Here is a 17413-nt window from a genome sequence, read left to right as displayed (position 1 = left end):
TCACAGCTGAAAACAAAAAAAAAAAAAAAGGCAAGCTCTTAGGCACACAGTCAGCCCCTGTGTCCAGACTGGTTGTTTCTCCTCTGTCATTCGTTAGCACTACATCCATAACAAAACAGTGCTTTAAAATACCCAAAAAGCTAAAGCCCCCCACAGTGGTGTGACCTATGCCTTATTGATCTCTATATAAGTATGAGCCAAAAAATAAGCATCCTTACAAGATGCATTTTATCATATTTCTATCTCGCAGTAGTCTTTTTTCTTGGCATTACTGTTGGTACTGGTTGTATGGTTAGATCTTTATTCTTGTATGCATAATTTTTATTTTTTTAAGAAAGGAAGCAAATAGCATAGTTGTCTTGCCAGACCAGATTAGGAGAGGAAGCCTGCAGATCCACAAACAATCCTCTTCTGCGTTTGATGAGGAGGATTTCATCTGCCCACATGAAGTGCTTCTTGCAACCTCAAGGGTGGCCAGAGTGCAGGATCAAGTTAGTTTATTCCTTTTCAGACCTACTTGTGCTGTTCATATGTTTTTGCCTCCTCATTTACAAGAGGTTGGGCAGCTTGGGGCACCCGGTGTCGTACGTGAGAGGGAAGGAATCGTGGCCAGCACAAGCTTTGGTCTGCCCCCATCTTTGCAGGCTTTGATCTATCTGGCTTTCAATGCTGATTAGCCAGCATTTGTAAAGTCTTATTTCTTATATCCCAGAGAATATTTTAACAAGGATTCCTTCATAAGCACGAGCACTTGGTGATTAGAAATTAGGTTTCATTCCTAATTAAATAGCAAACTACAATGCATAGTCTTTAACAAAAACAGGACGCTTAAAATTCCAGTGCTCTCATTTAAGGGGCATTGATTTTCACGGGCAGAGAAGCTTTCCCCAAGGTTCCACCTAAATAACAAAACTTAATACAGATACCGGTTAATGACAGATTTATTTAAGGTTTTCTTTTCCTATTAATCTGAGAGTAAATCACACAAGAATCTTTAAAATTGGGTTTATGTCTAGTAGAGATACGCCAAAAGCGTGAAGAGCTGACAGTTTTGAATAGTTAAAATGCAGGCTAGAAACTTTCTGTGTGATTTTTTTTGTTTGTTTGTTTTGGGGTGTGGTTTTTTTATTGGGTTGGTTTTTTTTTTCCTAGTCTAAAACCTACATGAAGCCCAGCTTGATTCTTGGAAGGTATAGCTGGTCACTTGGGATTTATGCTGCTTAACTTCCAGCTGGGTGTGCTGAGCATATCTGTCCAAAAAAATGAAATTAGAGCATCTGCAAGTAGTAATTCTGCCTGGCATGTCTTTGTTCTCCTTGACCTCTCTGGCCTCTACAGCCTTCTCTGAACTGCTTGGGGGAGAGATATGACAGCTGTAAAACTGAAACGCGGGGAGATATCTTCCTCAGCTGCATTTTTTTCATTGCACTCCTGTTCTTTGATGACGGCTCGATGGCACAGGACAGCCCTCAGCTCTCAGGCATGGTGGTAGGCCGTGACAGGAGAACATAAAAGCTGAAATGTCGTCAGGAATTCAATTTCGTCACCAGGTTCAGTTGAGGAATTTCTGATGTATTGTGGTTTCAACGCAAGTCACAGCGTTTAATTGGAAATGCTGTCGTCGGGATTGATTTAGATGGGATTTCTATGTTTGCTCATTCATTTGCTGCCTTCCTCAGAGTCCTGGATGGGCGTTTTGCAGTGCTAGCATCTCACAGGTGCTATTAGCTGTGTCATTTAAGCGGTCTTACGCATGGGTGTCTCTGCATTTTACTGTGGTATAATCATCAGTGTGATCATAAAACCTGTTTATTTTGAAATTGTTGTTCACTGGATAAAGATTAAAAAATGTCTGGCTGGTTCCAGCAAAACTAAGAAAGATTTGAGCACTGGCAGCTTCCCGTGTTGCCAAATCCTTATCTGACCTCCTCGACTATTTGTGTGAAAGTATCGACCGTTGGGGCATCATTCCAATTTGGGAAGATGGCAGAGGTACGGCTGAAGGCAACGATATTGTCCCAGGGACCCAAATTAAATACGTTAAACCTCGTTTAACCCGCTTCTTGTCCCCAGCCCCCTTTGCTCTTTTTAGCAGTTTATTTCCTTGCCCACAAGATTGTGCAAAGCTTTCTCCTTGCTTGACAGCTGGGTAGGATTTATACCTGTGGCTTATCCAAACAACCTGTAAAAATGCTATAGAGTGTTTAAGAAATAATAGTTGTTATAACTGAAGAACAAATAAACACTTGTATTCCTGTTCTCCTCAGTGTACACAAAATTGTGTACATACCTTAACTCAGATTGGAGGGGGAACTACATTATTCTGAGATTTTCCTTCTCTCTCTGAAAGGGTCTGTCTAAATAAAATACCCTGTTTTAATAATACAGAGATGTTAAGGCTCCACAGACTGCATAAAATTTACTTGACCTTTATAGGTAGAACAGCATTGTATCTCTATTGCAAAAAATACCCTGAAAGTAGCACGCGGATAGGAGTTGTTAGCTATTACTCCTTGAGCAGAAAGGCAGATTGTCCAAGTAGGGTTTGGACAGAATAGCACCATATATATCAACTCTCTTGGATTGCTGCCAAAAAATTGTGGATACATATACATAAAACCGGCAGATGAGAAGTGGCTGTTGTATTCCAAGGTCTCTCGCCATGGATTTGAGCAAGACCACTCACCTGAGTTACGGTATGGCAGGAACGAAATGCTGTGGTTTGTTGAGCACTTTGTGAAGTTAATGCTGCCGACTACTGAAATCGTATGCTGTAGAAAAAAACAAAAACAGGGGAAGCCAAACCTTAATGCTGCTTTTAGCATCCGTTTAGAAACATTACACCTAATAATTTAGAGAGCTTTAGTCTTAAGAGACACCAGGGTTAAAGGTGAGTAAATGACTGGTAATTTTATTATTGTAATAGAGGGGGAAAATTGACACAAGCAAGCAAAGCTGAATAGTTAACTTTAGCTGGAAGAGATGGATTCTGTTCTCAGTGTTTCATAATTGAAAAGCTTCAGGAGTTTTCATTTCTAGAGTGAATTTGTCTCATAGGGACACAGGTAAAATTAAAGTGCATTTCCAAAGATCTGTCTGTGTATCATAGTTTTGTTAGACGAACAGAGGTGTTTCATTTAACGTAGGTGAATCTTGCGTGACCCAATGGGTGACTTACACAGTGTGTGTGTACATAAGGGTAAATACACTGAAGTCCATTGAGAATAAAGGATATCTCAAACTTGGTGTAAAGGCAGACATGGAAGTGCAGGTCCCCAGATGAGCAACGAAGTGCACAGAGATCGGCTGCTGCTTCTTGGTATTGTCACGGAGTTTTCTTTTAGCTCTGGCCGCTGTTGCTGTTTGCTAGCCGAGAGGAGATAATAGGCTGAATTTAGATTTAAAATAAATGATACTGAAAGTTCTGCTAGTTGCTCACTCACTTCAAAGGTTTGTATGGTTTTGTTCCATAAACTCACTAGAGAGAGGTGTTTTTTCAGGAGTTTCAGTGCCATTGCTCATTGGTTTAACACATAGTTGGTCTGATCTTTCTAATCATGTTCTGCTCACGAATATGCAGCATGTTAGCATATATGCAAAGAGCTTGTATCTGCTTTCGACTTTGAAGCAAAGAGCTGTCTGAGCATCTTTAAAATGCACTTAAATGTCTTTCAAGTAACACTCTTTAGGTCTGTTGGGGTTAAATGGGATCTGAAATTGTTTCAGCTCACTCCAGTAGTTCCTGTTTCCTATACCAAAATAACTCGGCTCCTTGGCACACGCATTTTCTCCATCTCTTGTTAGCTCTTTCTGTGTATTCTTTCGTGTAAATATTTCTAAATGCAGCCTGTGGAGCGTGGAACATACTCAAAACGTGGAAGAATTGTAGTCGTGCTTTTCAGAAAGTGAACAAAACTGCATTTCTAGTCCTGTAAAATATCTGGGACAGAAGAAACGAACTCTTTCTGCAGAGAGCCACATGTGCCGTATCGGAAGGACCACTGTTTCTGTCTTATTGTGATACACTGATTTACCGTCCTGCTTTTTTGTGTGTGTTTTTTTCCCCCCTTTCCACCAAATCTAATGCAAGTACCTCTGCTACTTCCTTTTTCCTTTCCTCTTCTTCCACGTTAAACTCTCAGGGTCCTTCTGCCTCCTTGGCAGCCCCATTTCCAAGCCAGCCATGTCTTCCTTCAGACCTTTGCCTCCTGGCCTGGGGCTTGGCTTTCTGCTCCTCTCCTGTTGCAGGCTGCGGTTTCTGGTTTGCTTTGGCCACTGTTTGCAGCAGGTCTCAATGGCCTGCCCGGAGGAAACGGGGAAATTGTTAAGGGGTGGGAACTTGCAGGGGGAGCAGGCGGGGAGAAACTTTGGGAAGATGCAGAAGCCTGATGAAGGATCTGAGGAGTGTAAGGAAAGAGAAAAGGAAACGATGGTGTGATGCACTAGGAATTTCAAGTAAGGTACTTGGATGAAAAAAGGAAGATGATCCAGAGTTGTTGTAATGGGAGCAAGCATTTGCGAGTTTGAAGATAGTGTGGGAAGGCGATGAGACATAAGGGTGGTGGGAAATTGGAGAGTGAGTACAGGATAGTAATGCAAGGAAAAGAAAATAATCATAGAAGGACATGAGGCCGGTGAGAAAACTTACTTTTCTCCTCATATGATGCAGATAAAGGTAACTTAATTCTGTGCCCTCTTCTGGCTTGCCTTTTCTGTCACCGTTCTCAGCCTCGAGACCTGCTTCTTCTCTCCAGCGCTCCCATTTTAGAGCCTTCCTGTGAACAAAAGGTTTTCTATTAAGGATCTGGGTAGCAAACTGGCACCACATTTTTTTGGTAAATTATGGGGAGCAGGGGCATTGATAACTGCCCATAGCTGTAGCATATGTTGTTGTAGAAGGTGCTCTTAAATCCCTACACAGCAAACAGTTTGATCTGCCGAAGTCACACATCAAAAATATTTTGGCATAAACGTATATGACTGAGTTCTTGTTAGCACTCTTGCAGCAGCAATAAAGTATGGGATAGTGATGGCCAAGTGGTGTCTTCATTTGGATTTCACCTGATGCCACAAATCCTAGATCCAGGGCATCATTTGTAATGGGGGGTTGGTTCTCCAGGCCCTGACACATGAGGTTGTGTAAGGTGACCATCCCAGAGGCTTACAGATGCAATCCTTCCTAAAGCTTTTGAAGCTGTCTTGTGTTCTTCTCAGTGGGATTTGAATAATCTTGATCTTTTCTCTAATGTGTGATTCCTTCTGCTTTCAAATCTTCATTGCTGTATGCATTCATGGATTTGCCTGCCTATAAATGCGTCTGTCTCCTTTCCTGTGAAGTTTGTATCATCCTATCCCATCCCATGGTCACCCGTACTCTTTGCATTTGCCATGCTTGAAAAGGAATTCCCCCTGTCCCCTGATGCAACAGCGACAAGCTACAAGTACATTTTACGCACCCTGTCTCTGAGAACAGAGTCTTGTTTGCTGTCTGCAGAGCCTGTCCTGTGATGGCAAATAAGTATGCTTCCCATCACTCAGGTCTCAGCAGAATGAATCCTGAGTACTCCTGGCTTATTAAAGGAATGGCTTTCTTGGCTTGCCGAAGGAGGTAGAATAGCAATCTGCTTAATGCATGTTGCTGTCTGTGCTCAAGAAACAAGCAGTGCTCATCCTATTTGTAAAGAGGAGAGCTTTCCCTTGGGAATCATAGAATCTTCATGGTTGGAAAGGACCTTTGAGATCATCGAGTCCAACCATACACACACAAAAAAACCCCCAAAAACCAAAAAACCACATCAACATCTCCCACACTGGGGTTATGGCTTGCTGGGCTGTAACACATATTGCAGAGCTCTGAGGGGCAGGTTGCCTTACTGCCTAATCTGCAAAACTTGCTCAGCAGGATCATTTTCCCGGTGAGCCTGCCGTTCCTGGGCAGGACACGTTTGTATTGCTGCCTCCTTCTTTTACCTTCATATGTCCATTCCCATTAGCTTTCCCTGAAGAACAAGTGATGCCATGAAATGGGAGGTTAGTAGTATGCTGCTTGTGCAAAAATACCTTCCTGTTTGCAAGAAATACGACATTTCCCCTTCAATATCCTTTCAGGATCAAATTCCTAGAAACATTCAAGTCCTCTGGAGGACAGTTATTTTGATCAAAGAAGGGCTGTTTCCTAAAGTCCTTAAAAGCTCTTCATCTCTTCCTTGCCTTCCATCTGAATTTGCTGCCCTTCTTCTGATGTCATATTTGTCACTATTATTCTTCAAAACAATTATTTTCAAGTTCTTTCTGACTTGTGTTTATACATGGGTGCATGGGGTGGAATAGGTTGCAGGTATCCCTAGTGTTTCTCCCATATAGTTCATGGGAATTAGGGAAATTTCTCTGAATCCCCAGCACGTCTCCTCTTGCCTCCTGTAGGTTGTTCTTTACTGGGTAGCCTGGGACTTCACAAACACTTTGCCCTGAAGCTGCGACTTTCCAGGCTTGGGTTGGTGTTGGCTTTTTTCATGAGACATCTGCTTCTCTGGAGGTGGTTTCCTCATGCTGCGCTCATGCCTGCTTTGTAGCTGGGCATCCTTGCTGTGGCCGTTGGACCGCATGCAGTCCCACCTTCAGTGCCCCCCCTCTGTGAGGACAACGCCGTAGCCTGTGTCCTTCTGCTTTGGAGTTTCTGTACCCTTTTTTGGTTACAGCCAAATGCAGCATCACAAGTCTGGGATTCTTAATAGACTTCCAAAAACAAGATTAGCAAGAGCATGTCTGAACAAAAAAGCACCTTATATGAGGCAGTCGCTGCTGGGATGTTCTTCAAAGCTCAGTGGGATAGTGACAGTCAATGATCACGCAGGGGAAATAGGAATTAGAAGATAATATGTTGGATGTGACAATCTCTCCCCGATCTGACTTTGAGGGGTACCAACTGTCAGTGGTACCACCCTGCTACGATCCCCAGCCTTCCCAACTTTTCCAAGACACCTTATGAGCTTCCTGCTGCTGTTCTTTCTCCGTTTAAGCATTATCAAGTTGTATGGTTGGTGAGAGTTCATATTGTCTGCCAAAAGGTGCTTGCCTGCCTGTAATCTGGTTTATTAGCAGACTAGACAGAGCCTGCGTGATGGTGCTCCCACAACTCTGCTCAGGATTGCTGTATCCTGAAGTAACCCTTCTGTAAGTAGGTACCTTGGCAGTGCCTGCCTTTAAATCCCCGCGGGCCGCTCCTTGGCTCTCGGCAGGGAGGGTGTATGTTATTTAAATAATCCCATACATCTTTCAAATCTTCCAAATATTTATTTCTCAAAGCATGGCTGCTAACATCAGTCCTTTTACTGGCTCGCAAAGCAGGAAAAGTATTTCTTCCTAAAATCCCTAAGAATATTTATTGAAAGACTAAGGCTCCAAGCGCTTGTCTGCATTCTGCTGTCGTACACCTGTGGCATTTAAGCTGAAGACTTCTCGGGGCGGCAGAAAAGCAAAAGAGCTGAAGCAACTTCCCTAGTGACAGTAACATCCATCAGAAGCGCTAGGTGAATCAGAGTAAGTGGCGTTAAATCTCTGTCGCTTTTTTTCCCCCTCACACATAACATTTTCTGTGAAACCCCATCCTAAACTTACACTGGAAGAAGGTTTATATTTATGCTGTCATGATGGTGTTCACTTTTGATGTTCTTATGCCAGGGAGGAGCAAAGGGCTTTTGCAGAGCACATTCATTTTGCCTGGACAACAGCACATTTAGAAAAGCTTGCAACGTGTTAGTATCCTCTAACCCAAGAGAAGAGAATGAGCTGTCTCTGCTCAGAGGATCCCTAATTGGATTTCTGCATCTATTTAAATTAGGTTACCATCCACTTGGCAGATTTCCTGCTTATTCCACCAGAGCGAAGGCCATCTTTGTAGTGGCTATCAGTAACTTTCTTCTCCAGGGCATCTTAATGCAGTTCTGTCCACATGTTTATTTATCACTATGAAGCCACGCAGACCTCAAAATATGCTAATAAACTTGGGGGAACTGTTTTAGTTGCCATTTAGCTAGACTCCGCATACCTGCCTCCAGTCAGAGCTCACTGAGTGGAGCTGCCAAGAGTGGAAGCTTTCACGGATAACTGATTGATGGTGAAATTCTTGCCTTTAAAGTAGGTGTCTCTTTTCAAGATGCATTGTCATGACCTTCAGGATGTGTCGTCTGGATCTCCGCGGCTCAGTCTTGCTAACTGAACTCCTCCTGGAGGAGCCTGGACTGTTTCTGGATCCCTTCTTGTTGCGGCATATGGGTACATATGTTTTCTCTGCTATTTTTGTTGGTGCAAAAAGTCTCCAGCTCAGTCGCGCTGGATGTGAGCACCAAAATGGTGAGATGCATTGGTATAACACCCTTCGAAAGACCATTTTTCTTTGGCCAGGCATCTCCGAGAGACACCCCATTCCTGCTTCACCACGGCCTTGCTACATGTTTTCACTTATAATTAGCTGCCCAAAGCTTCTACTGTTTGCTTCAGGTAATCAAATAGCTGCTTGATCCTGTTTGGAGGTACTGGTAGTGGTTTCTCAAAATGAAGCTCATGTGGGAGTTCCTCAGAGGTGTCAGATATTTCAGAAGCAGGCAAATTGTGTTGGCAAGAGCCAACTTTTTTTTTTCACTGAGCTTGCCAGTGTTTCCAGTATCTAAACCTGGGTTTTTGTAGGATGCAAAATACTAGCCTAGAAAAGGGTGGTAAATTAAGATCTGTGGGGTGAGACATGTTAAAATGCAAGAGTTAACCAACTCTTGCCTACAGTATTTTTATACTGACAACAATTTTCAGCGTAGGTGAAAGAAGAGTTTAACATTTCTTTCTTAAATTATTTTTCTTTTTAAATGTCGGATGCCAAAATATGATATAATGAACAGCAGTGTAAATGAACTGCATGTTTTAACGATATATTTAGAAATCCTAAGTGGAGCTGTCTCATCGACATACTTTTTACTGAGCTCCTTGATTCCACAACTGTAAGTCGTATTTAAGTATGAGGGCATGGTTACTTTCCCTGTTGCTTGTTTCTTTAATCAAAATGTCAGTTTAAAAATTTTTCATGTACCCTTCTGAAGAACACATTCTTCCATCCAGCTATGCAATAACAGTCTCGGCTGAAGATGCTTAAGATCCTACTCAGAAATTTCCTCTTGCAACTTGAAGACATGCTGTGGGTTGTATGTTGTGGGAAAGGCAAGCGCTGTAAAGAAAATCCACAAGTATATTTAAAGGCCTTCATGTTATTCAGTCCTGGACTTGAATCCTACTCTTATTTCCAGTTAATGAGACAAGAATAGCTCTCTGGAGTTATATTTAAAATTCCCTTTAAGAAACATTTAAAGCGGTCTTTATCCATAGCCAAAACAAACAGCTAATGTAGAGTTATCAACTGTTAATGGCGTTACAGTCCAAACAAGACCCAGATTTTACTGAAAGGTCTGGGCTTCTCTGTACCATTCTGCTCCTAGGAGTAAGTTGTAAAAGAAGATCCATTTGTTCGCTTGCAGGCTTTAGTATTGAAAGGCTTTATCTGGTATTACGCACTACAGAAGGCAACGGTTCCTATTGCATTGCTGTCATGCAAAAAGGATATACTGACCTGCGCCGCGGAGGTTTGGTGCTGCCTTTAATGTAAAACCTCCTGGAGTGGTTGGGGAGGACCCTCCACCTTTCCGCGATTGACTTGGCACAAATAATTTTTTCTAACAACGTAAACACTTTGGTTGCAAAACCACCTTTCCTGGGGGCTACGGACTTTAAGTTGGTGGTTGAGGGGTCAAATGATCACCTTGGAAATTTCTGGTTTCTGCCTCTATTTCTTATGTAGGAACCTGAGAGACGTACAGTACATAATGCAGCCCGTTGAGAAGGGATGAGTGCAAGGAAGAGATTTCAACTGCTGTCTCTTGTTGACGGTCATTTTGATATCACTGAAGGCTTTGTGATTTTTGGCTCTTATTTTTGAACCTCTGTACGTTTGGCCAGGCCACGTTATTCAGAAACAGTCAAGAAGATAAAGTATGCAGATAAATACATGTAGGATCTATGGGCCGCTTGGTGGATTGAATAATTTTATAGTAAGCAATAGCAATTTTTTAGTAAGGCTTCTTTAGCTATATATTTATTATTTTTTAGAAGTTCCTTTTTTTTTTTCTGTGCGGAAGAGAGCATCTCTATAGAGAACTTTTAAAACATCTTATTTAAATTACCTAACTTGTCCATTCTTGATGTTGCTGTCCTCCGTGATTAAACATACATCCCCTGTCAGAGATTTTCTTTAGTTTTGTTGGTTAAAGAGATAGAAAGGTTTATAATTAGTAACTCCAGTATTTTGGTGTTAACTAGACTGGGAACTGAAGTGCTGAGGTCCTATTGCAGAGCAGCGTGTGAGTATATGTTCTAGTCTTACTCTTTTAGGTACACAAGAGCTTAAAAACACAGTGAAAAGCTCTGTGCATGTGGGCTTTGAGCAAAGCGCTTCCCCAGACCTGCTAGAAACTGCTTTTTGTGTTATTTGGAATGGATACCCCTTTATGAAATGGAGCTATGTCTAGGTACAACTTAATAAAATCTGTTCAACGCTTTTTACGGTGTATTCGTATCCTACTGAATAGTTTCTGGAAATCTGGAGCAGGCATAATACTTGGCCATGTTTCCTCTTTTTAAAGAATTTTTTTTTTTTTCCATAGCCACATTTTGTAGAAGTAAACACTTTTAAACATTTCACGGTGTGGATTTTAAACAGACGGTTGTTGTAGGGATTGTCTGGACTCTTGTATCGCTTGTCATATGCTGGGTCAGAGGCCGCCGATTTTTTTCCATGTTCTTATCTACTGAAATCAGCTTTGTTCCTTGTGGAGGATATGCAAGTTCCCAAAAAAAGTAGTGCTTGGGCATGAGGTTCTACAAATAGGCTTGTCATGGTTTAGTTGGTGGATAGGTGTAAAGGATGTACATATATACGTATTTAATTTGGATTTTTACAGCCATGATGAAACAGCACAAAAAGGATGACACTGGTTGAAGTAGCTTTGAGCAAGGTTTGTCATACGAGTAAATAAGGAGTTCTCATCTTCCAGGGAGCTGTGCTTTTACTGCTTTAAACGTCAGCCCTGGCAAGGAGCTCTGTCTCTGCTTGGTCTAGATATTTCCCTCCTAAACACGGGGCTTCAGGTCGTTAGTAGTAGTTGGCAGACTCTTGATGGGGGAGGCTCTAGAAAAAGTACTTCCTTCCCCTCCATTAGTATTGGCATAAAAGTTCATATTGAAAAGTTTTATATAAAAATTGAAGAGAGGAACAGCTCAAGAAAAAGCCTTGTGGGGTTTTTTTTTTTCTTCTTTATGACTACTAATACTAAATGTACTTTTTCTTTCCCCTTTTTTGAGATGTCTTCCAGCCTGTCTGCCTAGTACGTTGCTTGTCATTTTTCTTGCTGGTAGTTTAAGATGGTTTTGGTACATAGCTGTGGTAGTACACCTGTGAACAGCGTAAAATTCGGATCTGCATCCAACTGCTCTGTGTCAGTGTTGTCTAAATTGAACTCTTGATTTCTTTTATTCTTCTTGATCCAATTCTGTTTAATCACCTCTTGCCAGCAGTAGATTACCTGGAGAACGATACCTGTGTAGCTACCGCGACTCCCTTTGAACCTGAGGTTCCTGCAAACTCCGTTGCAAACTGATGCTGTACCAGTGTGGTATGTATGAAGGAGTGCTTTGCATTTCTGTAAGCATCCCTAGGTATACAGGGCAGTAGTTTTTCCGTCTGCACTTAAATTCTTCCCTTCCTTAAACTCAGCAAGTGGCTTTTCTGATGTTGAAATAAGACCTTTTGAGAGGAAGATTAACTTTTTGTTTTAATATTTGCCTTACGTGCCGGAAGGTACAAATCTAGCATGGAGAACTCAATTTTTTTGCTGTGGGCGAAGAGCTTGAGATGACTATTCATTCTGCTCTTTGTAAAATGTAAATTACCGTCAGGATAACAACAGGCTGTAATATAGGGTTTAGTATTTTACTATGTACATTGCAAACCACTGTAGCATTAACTTTGGTTCTTATCTGGGCCTGCATAACATCTCAGGTTGTTTTTCACATCTGCTACAAACCCAAATTTTTATCTTCTGCCTTCATGCTTGCTTAAGTAGCCAGCAGATGTTAGCAGCAGGATTTTGAGCAAAATGCTCAGCCAAATTCTGCATTTTATGGCCGCTGCAATAAGGCAAACCTTTAAGACGAGCCTTTTCCAGCACAGCTGAAACAGGGCTTCTGTGCAAACCCCCGTCTGCTGAGAGAGAAAACCTGGCTGAATTTTTTTTCCAGGCATTTTGCTGCTCCCGAGCTGTCATGCTGGCTTGGCAGGGGCTTGGTGGCTGGCTCTGGTGGGGCTGGGGGACCGGAGCAGCCCCTAGTACAGGATTAGGAAGCGTGTGAATTAACACACTTTTATATGCTTTTCTTCTGATAGATATTTGCAACCAGGCATACAGGTTTTTAAGTGTATTTTTAGCAAAGTTCTTAAGGTGCTTTTTGCATGACTTCTGCAAATTAGAATGCAATTAGCTTGTTCCTACTGTTGCCTTATTAATTACCGTGATGGACTTAAACTGATTTGGGAAAGGATGTATCGCACAGGATTGTGCCCTTTTTTTTTCTCCAAACTGTTCATCAAGTCTCCATCGCATTCGATCATTAATCTTTCAGAAAAATTGTGATGGCTTAGTGCCAGGTTCCTACCTCTGGAAAGTAAAGATGACAACGATGACTTTCTACTCTGAATTAGGGGCTGTTCAGTTCAACTCTGGATAAATATTAATGAAAATGCCCCCTTCTTCAAACAGGGTCACTTGGAAATAGTCCTGTTCCCTCACAAATATTGTAGTTGGTTTTGTTTGCAGATTATTTCCATTAGCAACTTGAATCAGAAAATACAGAATAAATACTGTTTGACAATAAGAGGTAATGAAACAGCTGTATCTTGTTTCAACCACTTGCAATAGCAGGAGCGTGTTCCATTTTAAATACCTTTTTTGTATGGCTACGTAGATTTGTATATTCACACATCTGGGATGGATGCTCTTTTAAAATACTAATGATGATGATTAAGGAACGGTGTGGTTTAGAAAGCATTTGTTAGGGAATAATTGTGAACTATGAGTTAATTCATATGCCTTGAGTTTCATTTCATATAAAATAAATATAAAATAAAAAGCAATCTGATTACCTGAAATTGCGCCTGCGAATTATTGAAAGACAACTGCATAATAAAATAACGTAGGAGTTGCTGAGGGCCTGGCATGTGCAAGTATGTGGGAATGGTAACCTACATCGCATGAATAATTTTTTTGAATTATGAGAGTGACGAATATCCACTTGCAGGGAACAATAGAGTAACTTACTGTAGCTGTGACACAGTATTTTTAGTGTTGGCTAATTTTCAGGTGTTACAGACAAAGTTTTTTATTTTTAAAGATGGATGGGATATTTCCTGATGGAAGGGTGTGTAGCTTACAAACTACAGAGCGTGGTTTAGTCTGATGCGAATGCACTCATAAGTGGGCAGTTTGGGTTGCAAGGTGCTTGCTCCTGCAGCCAGCACTGCTTGTGGGCAGCCGAATGTGCTTTTCTCTCCTGCTGTGCTCTTTGTATTTGAAGTCCCATTTTAACTAATTATCCGTAACTAATAATATCTATTTTGGTTACATTCAAGCATGACTGAGTTGTTATCCAGCCTTTTCAATGGAGATACTTAGTTTTAAGATGCTTAGATGTGGCAGAGATGGGACTGTGTTATTGATGTCCCAGCCAGCGTGTTTTTCCTCGTAATGGAAGTATTTTGTATTGCTGTTAAAAGGGTTTGAATGACTTGGTGGGCCTCTGTGCTTTAATTTCTCTGATATTTCTGTGTTGAAGGGCAGGGGCTGTGAATCAGTTGGTTCAGATGTACTCTTAGACTGTAGTAATACTATTAAGCTCATAAACTCCCTGAGTTTGTTCATGTTGTGCATGTTTACTGCTTCTTTCCCAAATAGACTTCTAATGCATTTTCCTGGCCCCTGTACTGCTCCTTTGATGTCGTTTAGACCAAGCTTCCCAGATCCTTTTCAAATCTTTCACTGTGCTCGATTCCAACAAGAAGAGCATTGTTTTTTGCTGAGGGCCTTTAAATTACTAGGGGAGGTCTGACTTGAACCATGTCTGAATTCCTTCTGGTCTCTTGTGGGTATTCTTACAAACACTCCACTTGAAAAGCTGACTTTATTTTATCAAGAAGAAAGCCTCATTTTGCGCCTTGGAATGAAATAAATGGCTGAAATTGTAATGCTGTTTGATATGACTAACCTGAAAGCTTTTATTATGCTTTCTTTTTCAGCAGGCAGTTTGAGTAATGCTAATAATTAGCGCCTTTGTTGGGAGGATTTGGGGAACCGGTGGGGGTGGCTAAGACCAGAAGAGCAGTACTGAGTCGAGGCATAGCATAGAAAGCCTGGTCCCGCTCTAGCACAGAAGGAGGGCACATGGAAATCGGGTTATCCTTCCTCTGGTCAACCTTACAAATTAGCAGCTCCTTGCATTACTGAAAGCAAGCAGCAGCACAGATGTAGGGTTTTTCTGGTGGTTTTTCTTTGCATGCAGGAGGAGTTGGAGTGACACTATGTGAAGTCAAATTAAAGTTCTCAAGAGCAGAAGGGTTTTTTGTAGGAGTCCGACTCCCTGTCATAGACAGTACTTGAGAAGTCTGGTCTGCTTCCCGTCCTGCGCTTCAGCTGGGTCAGTACAGATGGACTCTGATGTAAAGTAGCATGTTTTGTTGAAATAACCTCAAAACTATCAAAAGCATAAAAAGCATCTTAAACATTAATGATTTGAACCTATGCTGCGTATAACCTTGAGGTATACTTTAAAAGGATTATAGCATAGTATCTCCAAGGCTGTCTGGCTGGTTTTGGACTTCTGAAGTCCCAATTTGGCTCTTTTTCAAGAAGACACGATCCATTAACGTATTTTTCTTTGAAAACCTTCTTTCATATTCATATTTCAAAAAGACAAAGCTCTTTTGAGTGCATAAGCTCTGCAGGTAGCTGTCGCCTGCCTGGGCAGCAGGCAGTCATTCAGCCCATGGAAGTGGAGCTGCAGAGTAAGAAATGAAGGGCCGAGGACCTGGTGTAAGCGCTTGAGGGGCTTTTGTTTTGGTCTACATACAGATTCAGCATTCTCAGTTGCTCATTTGCACAGGTTGCTTTAGGAGTTTTTTGCGAAATGTCATAATGTGGCTGTTAACGCTGCATTAGCAGATGGATGAAGTTGAACTTGACAGTCTGAAGGGAAGATTGGAGGGTTGACCCGAGCACGATTCACTGTGCGGTGCGCTTTTTAGTTGTAGGGATTGAAAGAATCTCAGGAAAATCAGGAAGAACACGTCAGTGGTTTTGTTGCACGTTTTCTGTCATAACATGACACTGGCAGAGGGACTTGTAGAGAGAGCAGGTTGTATCCCCATTTGGGTACCCTCCCAGAGAAGGCTTGAACTTTGAGTTCTGCAATCTGTATCTTCAGAAACAACTCATTCCTTTACTCAGCTTTGCAAAGCAACTAAGAACTCCAGACTTCCAACCCCATCACGTGCAAAACCAAAACTGCACGTGTCATTTTATGCACACTAATATAACTTTGGAATTTTCCATTTAGTCATCAAAGAAATGAATTAATGGTGGTGTTATTCCTGTAACGTTGGTGCCTCCTCTCGTGAATATAATGGCCTTTGGTATTTGATTAATACTCAAAGAATCAGTGCAGTATGGCACTTTTGCGTGCTCCAGTTTGTATAATTTAATAGAAAATATAATAAACTAAGTCATAAATCCTATCACTTCTTGTTTGTATTTCTTTTCAGTTTTGTGTATGGAAGATATTTCAAGTAGCTATGTGTGTAGCTTTGGTGTTATTAGAGATGTGACACTTGCAGCTAAAAGAGGATGTTGCAATCACATGAAATCTATTTTTATTTCAATACTGGCTGTATCTAAAACTTATTTACAAAAAATAATTACAAGTTAACATTTTTGTAATTTTTTTTACTTCTCTGCAGATGGACTTCATCAGATTTTTAGGGAATATTCTGGATTTTTTTTCCAAGGAAATACTCATCGGGGCACTGTGCAGTTGTGCTAAAGTTCACATGCTATTAATGAGCTCGGCTGATGGACATGTGGATAAATCTTGTCTTTTTTTGCCACAGGTCCAAGGAGCTAATAAAGGAAGCAATCCTTGACAATGACTTCATGAAGAATCTGGAACTGTCTCAGATCCAGGAGATTGTGGATTGTATGTATCCCGTGGAGTATGGCAAAGACAGCTGCATCATCAAGGAAGGAGATGTGGGTTCCCTGGTGTATGTCATGGAAGGTACAGTTTAAAAAGCTAATGTTTATGTCTTTTTTTTTTAAGATATATAGAGACGAAAACTTTATTTCATGGGAAAAATTGTTTCAAAGAAAGAAGTTAAAGACATTGTCTAAATATGGTTGTTGAAAAATTGTGTGGACTGCTTCTGCCTGGAAAATTTCCGACTAGATTTGTGTGCCTCCCTATATAAAGAAAGAGGGTGAAAGCTGTTAACCTTGCACTGAGATCCGTTGGAATAAACCTCCACTAAATATAGTTCTTTGCCTTTGAGGCAATACTAATGGTTTGCTCTATAAATTAGGGACTTAACAGAAAGAATGGTGTTACGGAAATGGGAAATGAATGTAAAACAAGGAGAATATGGTCATGGCTTGCTACCTTCTAGGGCGTTGTGAGGACAAGCTTATAAATGTTGATAAAGCACATGGGGCTCTCGGCAAAGCAATCCATTGTATAATAGAAAATGGTATTTTTCTGTCCTGTGCACAAAATAAGTGTAGCATCTGCAGTTTAGCACATCTGATTTGTCACAGTATGTGTTGTGGCAGGGTTCTGTTTTCTTGGTGGAACATGAGAGCAGTGGATATTCTGCTGTTCTTGGGAGCCGTCAGGTTTCTGGAAATCTTTTAACAGGATCAGTGTTGCCGGTGCTCTGCTTCGCCAAAATGTCAGCTATTTGCATATTGGATCTTATTCTTTCCAAGTTCTCTAACTCTTCACATGTCAAATCGAGCGTATTTTATAGATGTGTTTTCTTTTTAAAGGAAGTGCATGCTCCTCTATAGGAGTTGCTAAGCTTGATGAAACCTACTACAGCATCATCCTTCTGAGAGTGACTGATAGTGAGTTCTGAGGCAAACGTCACTGTTTTAATTCAACTAACGCAACAAGTGAATCCTCAGTTTGATTTGGTACAATGCAACCGGATAGATGCTTATAAAATCCTTCTTGCTGCTTACCAGAGCCATCTGGTAGACTTGCAAGCATTTTAGCT

The 17413-nt window shown here is 41.2% G+C and overlaps 1 protein-coding gene across 2 annotated transcripts in view; it reads left to right on the top strand.

The window, feature by feature from the left end:
- PRKG1 (protein kinase cGMP-dependent 1) overlaps positions 1-17413 on the top strand; it is a 530384-nt gene that overhangs the window by 48875 nt on the left and 464096 nt on the right. For both annotated transcript variants that reach the window (XM_063338936.1, XM_063338937.1), the window contains exon 2: positions 16253-16419. In XM_063338936.1, the coding sequence (XP_063195006.1) occupies positions 16253-16419 (167 nt within the window). The remainder of the gene's footprint in view (positions 1-16252; positions 16420-17413) is intronic.

Source organism: Chroicocephalus ridibundus, chromosome 6, assembly GCF_963924245.1.
Source record: "Chroicocephalus ridibundus chromosome 6, bChrRid1.1, whole genome shotgun sequence".
Classification (NCBI taxonomy): domain Eukaryota; kingdom Metazoa; phylum Chordata; class Aves; order Charadriiformes; family Laridae; genus Chroicocephalus; species Chroicocephalus ridibundus.
This window is presented reverse-complemented; position numbering and strand designations above follow the sequence as displayed.